At 44.2% G+C, this 13,653-nt stretch overlaps 1 protein-coding gene across 2 annotated transcripts in view; it reads right to left on the bottom strand.

Annotated features, from left to right (window-relative positions):
• Positions 1 to 13,373, bottom strand: part of IHH (Indian hedgehog signaling molecule) — a 74,642-nt gene extending 61,269 nt beyond the window's left edge. The window contains exon 1 of one of the 2 annotated variants that reach the window (XM_083153734.1): positions 12,537 to 13,367. In XM_083153734.1, the coding sequence (XP_083009860.1) occupies positions 12,537 to 12,836 (300 nt within the window). In that variant the 5' untranslated portion in view covers positions 12,837 to 13,367. Of the gene's footprint in view, positions 1 to 12,536 lie in introns of both variants that reach the window. The other variant, XM_083153735.1, reaches the window with a different exon arrangement.
• Positions 13,374 to 13,653: the final 280 nt, after the last annotated feature.

Raw genomic sequence — 13,653 nt, forward strand, 5'->3', positions numbered from 1 at the left:
GGGTACACACCAGGACGACCCGCTCACGATGCACATCGTGAGCGGGTCGTCAGTGGCTCGTCCGACCCGCTCACGGTGATGCGGGGGGGGCACGACCCGCTCACGATGTGCACCGTGAGCGGGTCCGATCCGATGGCGACCCGCACCCGGCTGTATGGTCGTCATTGAGATCCTACCTGCAGCAGGTAGGATCTCAATAACGACCGACCGACCCGCGGGACCGCGCATCGGATCGGTATCGGTCCACACCAGGACAGAAAAGGGCCCAATCAGCACACAATCTACATCCAATTGGTCGGAATTGGATCTAGATTGAGGGGATCGGGCCCTAGTCGTCCTGGTGTGTACCCAGCATAACACCTTTCACCATGCTTTGTGATGGGAGGAGGGGGAGGAGTTTAAAGTACACAGGCAAGTGGAGTTCAGAAGGTCCTTTCCAAAGCCTTTCTACTCACTACATAATGTGTTGTGTGACTGTGGTTGCCAAGGCAGTCACATGGCACTGTACAAAAATATAAAACTTAATAGCAGCCTGTACAAACAAACCAATGGAAAATGGTAATCTTCTTTACAACCATTTATTATAACATTACTAGATTTCAGGGGAGATTAAGTTAGTTACAAGCTTCCACTGGAACCTTACACACTGATGCAATAGCATGTTATCTGGCATAAGTGTTAGAAAAAAACAAACCAGGTTCTCCTCCTGTAAGTACACATGCCATTTCTTTTCTTTCTCCACATCAAATAACAAGAAGTTCACACATACAAACTTGAATCAGACAACAGCAAATCTCATGGAAAAAAACCCTTCACACCATCTAGTGAAAAATGGTCTAACTGGACACCATTCCCTGTTTAGTTGTAAGAAATGGAAACCAGATGGAAAATGCTTCAACATCATCATCATCATCCATTTGTGCATTTCTCAGTGAACATTGTGACTCCTATGGAATCACTGTGCGGACTCCAATATTTGTTATTTCACGGTTATTCCAAGAGTAAGGTGGAATGGGCTGAACCACAGTTAGGGATATATTCAATCGTTTAGGTGAGCTATGATGGCGAGCAGTGCTGATAGCTTGCCGTCATAGCTTGCAGTAGGGATGGCCATCGACCATCGATGATTTGAAATCATCGATGGTTCATGGCCGATGTCGAATACTTTTGCCATCGATGGGGGAGTACCAGATGGTTTCCCTCCATCGATGGAATAGCAAAACAATGTTTTGCTGGTTTTTTTTTTCCAAAGTGCCGACACTGAGCATAGCTCCGCCCCCGACACCCGCAAAGCCCCGCCCCCGTGTTTTGATTGGCCCAGAGGCCAATCAATCAAACACAATGGATGACCATCGATATGTAAAAATATTGATGGTCATCCATTGCATAGTTAAGCACTATCAATGGCCAGTTGCCAAATTGCCATCGATGGCAACCATCGATGGCAATGGTAACGATGGCCATCCTTAGCTTGCAGGTCAGTATTTAACTGACCCCCCCCCCCCCCCTTCACTCGCCATTTCCACCTATCTGTTTTTTTTGCAGCGAGTTGGAAACAGCAAGAGCGGCCGTGAAAATGGTGAAGCTCGGTGCTATATACCGTACAAACCACTCTCGCCGCTGCTCGCCAGGACCATTGAATACTGCCCATGTCTGCCACATGCATCTACACTATAATAATTTAATAAAATTATTTAATGGGCTCAGCCAGTAGGGTGCAAAGAGCTGATTAAAGGCCCACATAAGTAAATCACACACTGGTCGCACCTATGCCACCACTGCCTAGCCCATCAATAAATCACATCAAATAATTCAATTTCTTAAAAAAAAAAAATACATGAAATTAAACATTGAAAAAAATACAGTAACTTACAGATTTTATTGGTATAGAAGTGTCCCTATGTGAGCTTCAGACATGCCCGTTTGCCACCTGATGAAGCACATCCCTTTGTCATCAGGTCCGCAGCACATGGCACTTTTTTACCCTCTGTATCTGTCTCAGCCTGTTCTCCAAAAATGTAGACAAGCTCAGACACCGTGGGTACCTGGACCTGCCCCATAAGTACTGCCACTGTGGATGTTTGTTTTGTACTTAGTATATTTAAAATACTTTACATATTAGCATTAATTTACATGATCTCAATTATTTTAATGGTAGTGCTGCTACTGTGCCTCTGTGCAGGAACCAGAGAGAATGGGAGAGAAGAGACTTGCTGTTCCTGTACATTTTACAGTGTCAAATAAATATTTCACATACCTCACTTGGTATAAGCCCCCTCCAAAATATACACACACCTCACTACTAGAGAGAGGGACATGCAGAGTACTGCCGCTCCTAGATTTTTCTGGAGCAACAAAACATTAAAAAATGTATCACTAATATCCCTTCCAATGGGAGTGATTGTTCAGTCTCCAACAACACTCTTCTAATTAGGGGAATTCCAAACGCAGCAACATTTCTTTTGTAGAGAAATCTATGCAGTGTTCTGGTTAAAAGCAGTGTCCCAACATACTTGTTATTCACATGTTGGAAATGAAAATTACATCCATAGACCAGTGGCTTAAACTGAATGTATTAGGGTCAACTAGACAACATGGTAAATGTCCAATTGTCTCCTGGGCTTATGACAGAAAAAACGGATCCCTGTAATGGTATTGATCAGTCTGCAGTGTGGGCACTGAGGGGCAGATTTATTAAGCTTGGAGAAGAGATAAACTGGAGATAAAGCGGAGAAAAGGGTAAAAGGAGATAAAGCACCAGCCAATCAGCTCCCAACTGTCTTTTTCAAACACAGCCGATTGGCTGGAGCTTTATCTCCTTTTACCTTTTCTCCGCTTTATCTCCAGTTTATCTTTTCTCCAAGCTTAATAAATCTGCCCCTGAATGTGCAAGAGCATAACAACCTTATTAGGGTCATACGATGCCTTGCCCGGCACACTTTGGCCCTTATTCTGGTTGACTCACAAGGCTGTGAATTTCGATCATCGAATGATTTTTCCAGTGCTTGCAGATCTGAGACACCTCTATGGTGTCTCAGATCTGAGAGCCCCCTGTGTGGGAAATGGGCGAGCAGCTGACATCCGCTGATGTCAGCTGCCCACCCCCCCGCACCGCGTCATCGGCCCATTTGAAGGGGAACGCCCAGTGTTTTTATGGGAACGTCCATGAAACGTTGGGCATGGCCATGGCCTGTGCCCCCTGCCGCTTCCCCGTGCCCACCGCCCACACTGCTAGGTGCAAGTGGGACAGGGAACATGTAGTTTGCCACGCCCGCTTGCACCCAGCGTCTGCACATGCACAGAAATGCGCCTGTAAATGCGCAGATTTAAAAAAAATTCAATTAGAATAACCCCATTGATGTCATACCCAATGTTATTAACCCTTTGAGTGCCAAGGGATTCTGTCAAAATAGGTGTGAAAATTGACAAGCAATCATTTTATTAACCCATTTGAGTGCTAATGTTGTTGATCCTCAAAATATCCGTAAAAAATACAAGTGCTGCTCACAGCGACTGTTCTTTCTGGGGTGCAATATATTCTTTTCTTATAGTAAGCTATTGTAGCTAAATGTGAACTTAAACTTAGAAGATCTGACAGTGCTTGGTCTCATGTACAGTAATACTGTTTCATTGGTTGCAGTCAGCTTAGTGATGATGTAAGGCAGATACTCTTCAGAACTGCTGTAAAACTTTAACAGTCCCATTGCATTATGTAAGGTGTAGAGTATTACCCAATTGTTAATTATATAGGAACCCATGTGTCACTTGGTTACGTTTTGGACTTCTGTTACTAAAAGTTGTAAAGTAGACAAACTGGGATGATACAGCGCTCTGAAGTGTACAGTACTTTCCCTCTCTGTCAGCTAAAGGGCTCAATGCAGAAAGTACATTACAGAAAGTACATTACAGGGGCTGCATTGTCATGAGCAAGCATGGAGTTGTGAAATACCTGGAATAATGATGGACATAGTATTGTTTTCTTCAGGCTCTGCCCATATATATATCAGGGTTGCCGACTTTCAGAAAATCCTCTCCGGGAGAAGCCCGGAGAGGAAGCTTTCATGACGATTTTGGGGGCGGGGCTTAACCGTGACGTCATTAAGCCCCACCCCCATTACGGGAAATAGCCTAAATAACTGATATCCATGGAGGGGGCGGGGCTAAAACGTCACGATTGTGCCGTTTTAGCTCCGCCCCCTCCCCTGAGACCCGCGGATTGCGGCATATAAATGCCGCAATCGGGGGGCTCAGTGGGGGTCCCCCTGATTCCGGGAGGGAGGACCCGATTTTCGGGAGACTCCCGCAAATTCCGGAAGGGTCGGCAACCCTGATATATATACAGTGAAATGAACATGTTGTAACTTGTTATTGACACAATCATTGAACAGTGGTCCTTATTCTGGTTCACTCGCAAAGGCAAATTCCTTCTCAAATGGACAAAACCATGTGCACTGCAGGGGGGGCAGGTATAACTTGTGCAAAGAGAATTAGATTTGGGTGAGTTATTTTGTTTCTGTGCAGGGAAAATACTGGCTGCTTTATTTTTACACTGCAATATAGATCTCACTTTGAAGTGAAACCCCACCCAAATCTAACTCTCTCTGCACATGTTAAATCTTCCCCCACCCCCCCTGCAGTGCACATGGGTTTTGTACATTTGAGAAGGAGTTTGCCTTTGCGAGTAAACCAGAATAAGGACCATAATGCTGAGATATTACCAATTGCTGCCCTTCCCCACTAGGACTGAATGCTGAAAACAGGAGCTGTTTTAAAAGGTATTTACGGTATCATCATCATCATCATCATCCTAATCATAATAATACACAAACACATACATTTCTTTGGAAACATTAGTTTATTATAGATTTTAAGATGGGGTTACACTTTAATATTACGTATATAGCCTATTAGGCATGCCAGGACGTTCCTTTGTGAATAGAAGGCGCTTTAGAAGGTTCCATCGGCTTGGCGAAATCCCTTTTTTGAGAAAACTTCCTCATGTTGTAAGCAATTGACATTCCACAGTTATGGTCACAGATTTACTACCATAGATAAGAACCCATATAGTTAAAAATATAACCTGGAAATTGTAAGTAAGTTTTACAGTAGTTTTTATACTGTAACTTTAACTCTTTCACTCCTTACACTACAAACCTAATGGAATTACTAATGAAACGTTATATTTTAATACAGGCTAAATGCATGAACATACAGGTGACCTACAGATCCTTTAACCATGTGGAATGTTACATGGACAGCGGGGCCTTATTTTGAATGTTTTCTGCTCCATTTCAGTAGGTCTGAGGTATAACAACGTAATCTACAATGTACATCCATCTCAATGTGAGCGCATCATAAACGCAATGAGATGAAGTTAACAAAAAAAAACACATTTAAAAAAGATAGATAGACAGATAGATAGATAGATAGATAGATAGATAGATAGATCTTTACTGTTAAACATTCATGGCAAACTCCAAGGTGTACCCTTATTACCATTCAGATTCAGCTGGTTCGCACCGGTTCTGCAGAACCGATACCTAATATACGATCGGTTCTGCAGAACCGGTGGCTAAAGGAGCACTGACAAGGTACTTGAACTTCTTGAAGTAGCTGTGACAGCTAGGCAGAGAGCTGCGTTCTGCCCGACTGTATACTGAAAGCAGGTCCGCCACCGTCTGTGGCTATTTTGAATGCTACTGCAGCTGCTGGACCGTGAGCCAATAGGAGCTTGCGGTCTGGCAGCTAATAAGGAGCGGCAATGGGGGCTTCTTATTGGCTGCCGGCCGCAAGCTCCTACTGTCTCTCGGTCCAGCGGGAGAATTCAAAATAGCCGGGGACCTGCTTTCAGTTCAGTATACAGCCGGGCAGCACGCAGCTCTCTGCCCGGCTGTCACAGCTGCTTACAGCGCCTCTCCTTTCTATTAGCTGAGCGCTCCATGGTGTCCCTGCAGTCTCCTATGTTTGCAGTTTCTATGGGGCCCAACAAGTTCTAGTTACGCCCCTGGCAACCAGCATGTATTCCCCCTTGGCAACGAGCATGAAGCCCCCTTGGCATCCAGCATGAGGCCCCTGGCATCCAGCATGAAGCCCCTGGCATCCAGCATGAAGCCCCTGGCATCGAGCAACACCCCCCTTAGCAATGAGCATGTAGGTAAGTGGCACATGTTTCAAATATGTAATGGGCATCATGGTGTGCGGCAAAATGTGTAACTGGCATCACGGCGTGTAGCACAATGTGTAATGGGCATTACGGTGTGTGGCCTTATGTGTTATTGGCGTTATGGCATGCGGCTTTATGCGCAATCGGCATTAGGATATAGAACCTGTTGTTAATTTATTTGAATCCCACCACTGCTTTAACAGCAATCCATGGAGAACTCATTACATTACGTGAATATAGTTTGCTGCTTCACTAAAGTGCAAAGGTGACTAAAATAATCATGATATTATGGGACAAAAGTAGGTATTATAGCCTATGTATTCACTGGGGTACAATACACAGAGCAATTCAGATTAGATGCCCTATCCCTAAAACAGTGATCTGGTTGCTGATCACCTGACTGATGCATTACACTGACAAACATAAAGGAGGATATTGAGCAATATGCAGAGTTGAACTCATATGCCACTGCTCTGCCCATTATTATCCAGATACATCCACCTGCAATTGGTGATGCACATGACTTGGAATCACCTGTACTGGCTTATAGTTCATACACACCGTCATGGAGCATGCTCAGTACTAAATATCACAAGGTCCATCCATATGCCACTAAGCATCAGTTCACTAATGTACAGATCTGTTCCAGGCTGTACCAAAAGGTAGAGGAGGACCCAAAAGAGTACAGATCGGGCTGTTTGACCTTTGTCTTAAATGATTCCATTGTCATGATTTGAATACATTCATAGAAGACTCAATCACAATTTCCATTGAGCCATCTGTAAAGCCATTTCATTCAGTGGCTTGGGCTCATGGACAGTTTATGTTTATTTTTATCTTAAAAAGTTAGACCAAAAAGCACATGATTTCAGCCTGTAAAAACCTCCTAGTATTTGTTTATATTCAATCTCTGTTGATGAGAGTCACTGTGCAAAGCAAGCAAAAGAAAAGTAATCTTTTTTGTATAATCAATATACAAGGACAGTTTTGTAGAATTATACACTGGCCATAAAACATTTTTTGTAAGACACAATGGGGTAACTTTACTACTATGGGACTTCTATTGACGATGGGATGTTGCCCCGAGCAATTAATCAGAGCAAACAAAAAGATCTGGATGTTATACAATACAAATACTTTTGGGGATAACTTCCTAATGGGCAGTGGCGTAACTATAAATTTTGCTCCCCCCTGCCTGACGTGATGACGTAACACACATAACGGAGAAGCTGAAGCAGGATAGAGTAAGAGAGACCAGCAGACACTGCTGCTTCCCTTGGTTCCAGCGCATCCCAGTCCGCCCTAGCACGTCCATCTGCCCGCCCATCCTGTACACAGTAGCCAATAGCCGTCTCTGTGTACAGTCAATTGAATCAGTGGAGGGATTTGTCATCTCTGCCATGGCCGCACCCTTGCTGCAGTTGACTCGCCTCCGGAGCAGCATATCAGTGCATCGAGCGGGTGCCGGCGCCCACACAGACCCCACTGTGACTTGCTCCCCCAAGCGGCAGCTGGGGCTGCCTTGTAGTATTTTAGAGAGATGTATTTATGCCATTAACAGAAACTCATTGCTAAAAGAGTTACATCAACTCCAAAAGGTAACATATCTGCTGCAGCTCAAGTGGAAAATTAATCTTGTCCTTTTAAGTAGACGTGGTCAGTAATAGTTAGATACTTCTTGCATCTGTCATTAAAAAAATGTTTTGCAAAGATTCTCTAGGATTAATCCAATTAGGTGAGAGTTGGTTCCAGCGAGATATCACACCAAACTCAAATTACATTTGCAATCCAGTACCAAACTCAAATTGATTTTGTAGATGTAGTTCACATTGTGCGCAGGTAAAATATGCCAGGACACAGTGCAATACCACTGGTACACCCCTCCTAATTAACAATCATGCACTTGGAGAGGTCTAAATAGCATAATTTGGCCAATAAAAACAAATCAGGTTTTGGTGAATTTCACTAAAAATCCCAAATAACGTGTTAAATGCTGTGGAACAGGTACACAAGGGATCATAGATGGCAGAGGGATTACATTGCAGATCACTGGATTATAGAATTTACAAATTTGTAGAGAACCACTGAATGCATTTTTCGGTATCCTAGAATACTGGAAAGGCTTTGTCATCATGACAACCACTTACAATCATTTTTTCAACCAGTATAAAAAAACATCCATTTGACACCTTTTAAAAACCTACAGCACTTTCCTATGGCCACTAACATCCTTCTATATCATCCTACCATCTCATTTGTCACTTTCTAACATCTCCGATGTCACATTTAGTAGAAAAGTTGAGCAATCTTCCTGCCACTACCACAAATTGTCATTTCTGATTGGATCTTGCATTTCTTAGCTGTGCAATGTATGCTCTTTTAATGAAACACATGGTAGTTTTAGATGACAATGGATGCATATCACTGTCTTTATAGGCCTTAATAAAACCTCACAATGAACATACAATCACTGAATCAGGTGATAATGTGGACATGTGGGTGACAAACGGTGGTGTTTAGATTGTGAATGGTTATCCCCAGCCACACCAGCCAGTCAAATAGGAGCTGGAAACTACTGTATTTCATGGTTGCCTACCTGACCCGCTCCATGAGAGAGAAAATGTTCTATTCCTGGACTTCCCTGGTAATGTAGGATTACCTTCACCTGTGGTGAAACACCCTTATTATCAATTCCCTAGCTTCCCACAGGTGATGGCAATCATACATTACCAGCGAAGTCCAGGAACAGAGCATTTTCTCCCTCATGGAGAGGGTCAGGTAGGCAACCATGCTGTATGAGGACAGGCTGACAAAGTTGTATGGCCAAGCAAAGGCTAATTAGTGATAATAAAGCTGACAAGAAACATTCAGGCATATTCAAATAGCTGCAGTGTTTACCCCACAGCTAACTGTCAAACAATTGCCATGCGTTTCATGGTAAACGCTTTTCAATTAAATAGCTATTGCCCACATCTAAAATCAGGGATCCCCAAGCAGAAACTCACTGACTCCTTATAAATTGCGGAATAAATGCAAACAACTATAATTATTCATTTAACACCTAGGTTTAGGTGACAAGCTGGCTTTTCTGTGTATATTGTTCTACTACAGCCAGGGAGCCAACAGCTCAACTAAACTGGGGTGTAATTTCACAAGAGAGGCTGTGTAAGATGTTGCAGGGGATGTTGGGTATTATAGTACCACAGGTTGCATAAACTGTTTATATGCATCATACAGCACGAGTCTGTCTCTCATTCTGTACAATACTTTATATAGAGTTGTCATATAACTTGTACAATGCCTACATTCTTTGCCTCTACCTAAAAAAAAATCAAACATGAGCTAGTGCATCACGTTGTTGTTACATTGTTATAGTTTCTAAATCAAGCCCCTATTCTTGATATTATCTTAAGGTTCATATATGTTCTAGACTTCTCAGCATACTGCCCTTTTTATTTAATTTTTTAACAACTTAAAAAAAAGATTTCCCTATATTTAACCTATTATTTTCCAGGCTCCTGATTCACCTTAATTAATGTTTCATCTAAGAATTAGGCAGACCTATATTACCCTACTTCATTACTTCTAACCACAGTTATAGATTAATTTGTGTGTATTATGAATTTATGTTTTATAAGGATAATTATATCAAGTTGTACACTTGCTTCATTCATAACTTCCTCATATTTTACCCCTTTTACACATTTTAACAATAACTTGCAGTGCCAGAATTTCTCCAGATTTGCAGAACATGTGCTTATTCCACTTTACCTTTCCCAAATAACCCCCCCCCCCCAAGTATTCCTTACAAAATGTAATAGACCCAAAAAATTATTCATAGAGGGGCATATTTATTAAACAATATTTGTAGGATATACCTCAGAAACAGACATTCTTGGAACCATGCCCACAAATGTTAAGTACCCCCTGAATATACCACGGAGGGACGGCGGTAAACATCTCCAGTCTCCCTGTACTGTTCCTTTGTACGGCGCTGCGAAACACTTATGGCGCCTGATAAATAAAATTATAATAATAATAATATCCAATAACTACAGTCCGCATAGGGGGCTGCAAAGCGGTTAGATTTACCAAGCGCTAGAATGAAGAGCTTGGCATTGGCAACTAGTGAGATCGGAAGATGGTGTTAGGCTCTGTAGCCTATGGGCTTCACTTCACACAAATTGCCATAAGAGGGTAATGTAGGGTACACACCAGAACAATTTGGCCAAATTTCCCCCAATTTCAATCCAATTCCGATTGATTGTATGTTGATTGTAGCTAAATTGGGCATGTTTTGGCATGTTAGATCTGATCCGATTCTGATCCGATGCGAGTCCCCGCTGGTCGTTTGGTCATTTTGCAGATCCTCACTGCTGCAGGTAGGATCTGTAAAAGATCCATTCAACTGGATACAGATCCAGATCAGATTGGGATCGGATCGTATTCAGATCGTCAACAGATCGTATGCACAATCTGCTAACAATCAGGATCATTCTGGTGTGTACCAGGCATTACTCTGGAACCCTCCCTGACAATGCCAACCGCACAAGTGTGGTGACTAGTTACTACCCTGCGCATGTGCAGTAGGGCACAGGACTCCCTAAAGAAGAGTGAAGTGATCCTTTTAGCCATCATGTCATTTCTTACACATCGCAGGGATGGTCTCCTTTCTAGCCTCTGTTCCTGCATATCTATATTAAGACATTAAGATGTACCTTAATTTCTTATTGCACATGAATACAGTCAATAAAACACTACAATTATCAGTTCTAAAACCTGATCATTGATAAATAGGCTCCTTAAACTTATAACTCTCTGATTGTCTGCAGTTCTTACAACTAAACAGAAAAAAATATAAGTAATACAGACTGCAAATATACAGGTAAATCAATTGGTTCACAAGAAATAATTAACCTTAGTATGTATTTATGTGTGCATGTACATGGTATGGAATATAGATTGTAAGATCAACTTGGCTAGGACTGATGAAAATGGCCAAATATACTCTTTAAGGAGCAGCAAAATAAGCATGTGCTATATAAACAATTGGTCATACATAATAACTAAATAATAGAAACACCAGCTAAAATTATTCCAGCACACAAGGTTACAGACTAGTGATTAAGAATTTCTGATTCTGACTTTTCCAGAAATATGGCTGAGTGTAGTAAGCAATTGCTGATGGTTTCTGCTTATAATTTGAGATTACATTAATCTCTTAATAAAATAGATCAAAGTATATTGCAAGTTTTAATTCTATTTAAGAGGTTTCCATTGCTGAACAGAAGCTATATATTTTCTCCAGACAAAGAAGTCTCCTATATCTTCCAAGGATCCACTACCACCTGCATTGTACAGTTTGTGATGAACATCCTGCTCTTATTGATTTTCACAATAAATACAGTCATTAAATACACACAATAATCCTAATAGAAGGTATGGCAATGTCTGATCTGCATTGCTGAATTACATTTATTGTGCAGTTAATGAAGACTGTCCTGTAATGACACATACTTTGGCACAGACATCATCATCAACATGACCCTTCATAGGACTTAGGACAATCTTTCTGTGGGTGATACACTGATTTCTACATGAAGAGATCTATCCTATATATATAGTCTCTACTTACAAGCTGTAATGGTTCTTTTCTGGGAATACTCACTGCAACGGAGCTAGTCCATGATAATGAACCAGAAGCCATAACCATTTTGATAGAGATTTCTACACTGCAAATGATCAGTGTCTTATATCAGCCATTAGTCTGCTCCTCAAACTGGCACTAGAAGCAGCAGTGGTAATTGGGTGAGATGGGATGCCGGTCACACGCATTCTGTTAGTAAATAACCCACTATACAGTAGGTTTCCTTCTCCGCGCTACTGTCAGGTGTGTAGTCTCGTCTATCAGGACCCTAGCCAGCGCTGCCTGACATGTCACATGAGCACGGAGCAGCCGGTCTCCCATGTGTGCCACTGTCCAGTGCTGCCATATAACCAGGGCATCCTCACAGGTGTATGAGACCAAAGTCTCACCCTCATATTCCTACCTGTCATATTACACCCTGGAAAACGCAATTGCCAGGATCAGTGCCCACACCAACACCATTCCTAAATAAAAGCCTCACCTGCTGTGCCATCCTACGCCCACCTCCCGCTCCCTCACCTGTACCACCCTGCGCCCACCTTCCGCTCCCTCACCTGTGCCATCCTGCGTTCACCTCCCTCATCTGTGCCATCCTGCGCTCACCTCCCGCTCCCTCACCTGTGCCACCTCCCGCTCCCTCACCTGTGCCATCCTGCGCTCATCTCCTTCACCCGTGCCCAGACGTCGCCCACAGCCCCCCACCTGCGCGTCACTGCCATCCCTCACCTGTGTCATCAGCCTGTCCGCCCCGGTGTTCTCCTCGTCCTTGAAGATAATGTCCGAGTTGTAGTTCGGGGTGAGCTCCTTGAAGCGCTCCGAGTTGCGGGCGATCTTCCCCTCGTACTTCCCGCTGGCCCCCAGGGTTTTCTCGGGCACATTGGGACTGAACTGCTTGTAGGAGAGCGGGCTGAGCTTGGTAGGTCTTCGCCTCCTGCCCACCACTCTGCCCGGCCCGCAGCCACGCACCGCCGGGCTTAGGAGCAGCGCAGCGCCGCAGAGCAGCAGCACGATCAGGGGCAGCTGCATGGGGCGTCCGGGGCTCCCTGGGGCTGCGGATCACGGGAGCTCCATCCGCCGTCTGACACCTCACCCGCGGCCAGGGAGGAGATGAGTGGTCCCGGGTGGCTGCGCTTCGTCCCTGCTGGGTGCCCGGTGTTGCCCGGCAGGTGCTTGCTGTCTCTGCTGGTCCCCTTGCCCAGCGCAGTGCCGGCACTGCTGCAGTATCCCGGGACTGTGAGTGCACCGCTTCTCCGTCTGGGAGCTGCCACTATCTGGCCGCAATAAATAGGAAAGGCGGTTTGTTTTGGCACATGGATCACAGGACGGGGGGTGGGGGTTATATCGGGGTCTGCGGAGCTCACACTCACTCTCACGCCCACTTCATGACACTACTGGAGTCGCACTCAGGGCTGCCCGCGTCAGCCTCTGTGACTGAGGTGTGTGTGGGGCTGTCACATAGACTGTCTCGGGCTGTCTTCATGGGCTGTCATGGGGCTGTCACTGGATGAATGAGCGGTCTCTCCCCCTGGGTGACGTACCTGGCTACTACTCTGCCGCTCTGTGCCCCGGGGGTGGCTCCCCCAGTCTGTAGTGATGTCTGCCACACTAGGGAACACAGCATCCCTCACACACTGGGGCACTGTCCTGCGGCACAATGGGACCCAAGAATGGCACTCCACCTGGTGTACAACTACAAGTCTCAGCAGGGTCTGACAAGCCAGAATGTAACAGTCAGACCCTGCTGGGACTTGTAGTTCATTTACCACCCCCCCCCCCCCCCCCCCCTTTTTTTTTTTTTTTTATTGGATGGAAAGTTACAGGGTGCCTCTCCCTGTACACTGCA

This window comes from Crinia signifera, chromosome 7 (assembly GCF_055691185.1).
Source record: "Crinia signifera chromosome 7, ASM5569118v1, whole genome shotgun sequence".
Taxonomy (NCBI): Eukaryota; Metazoa; Chordata; class Amphibia; order Anura; family Myobatrachidae; genus Crinia; species Crinia signifera.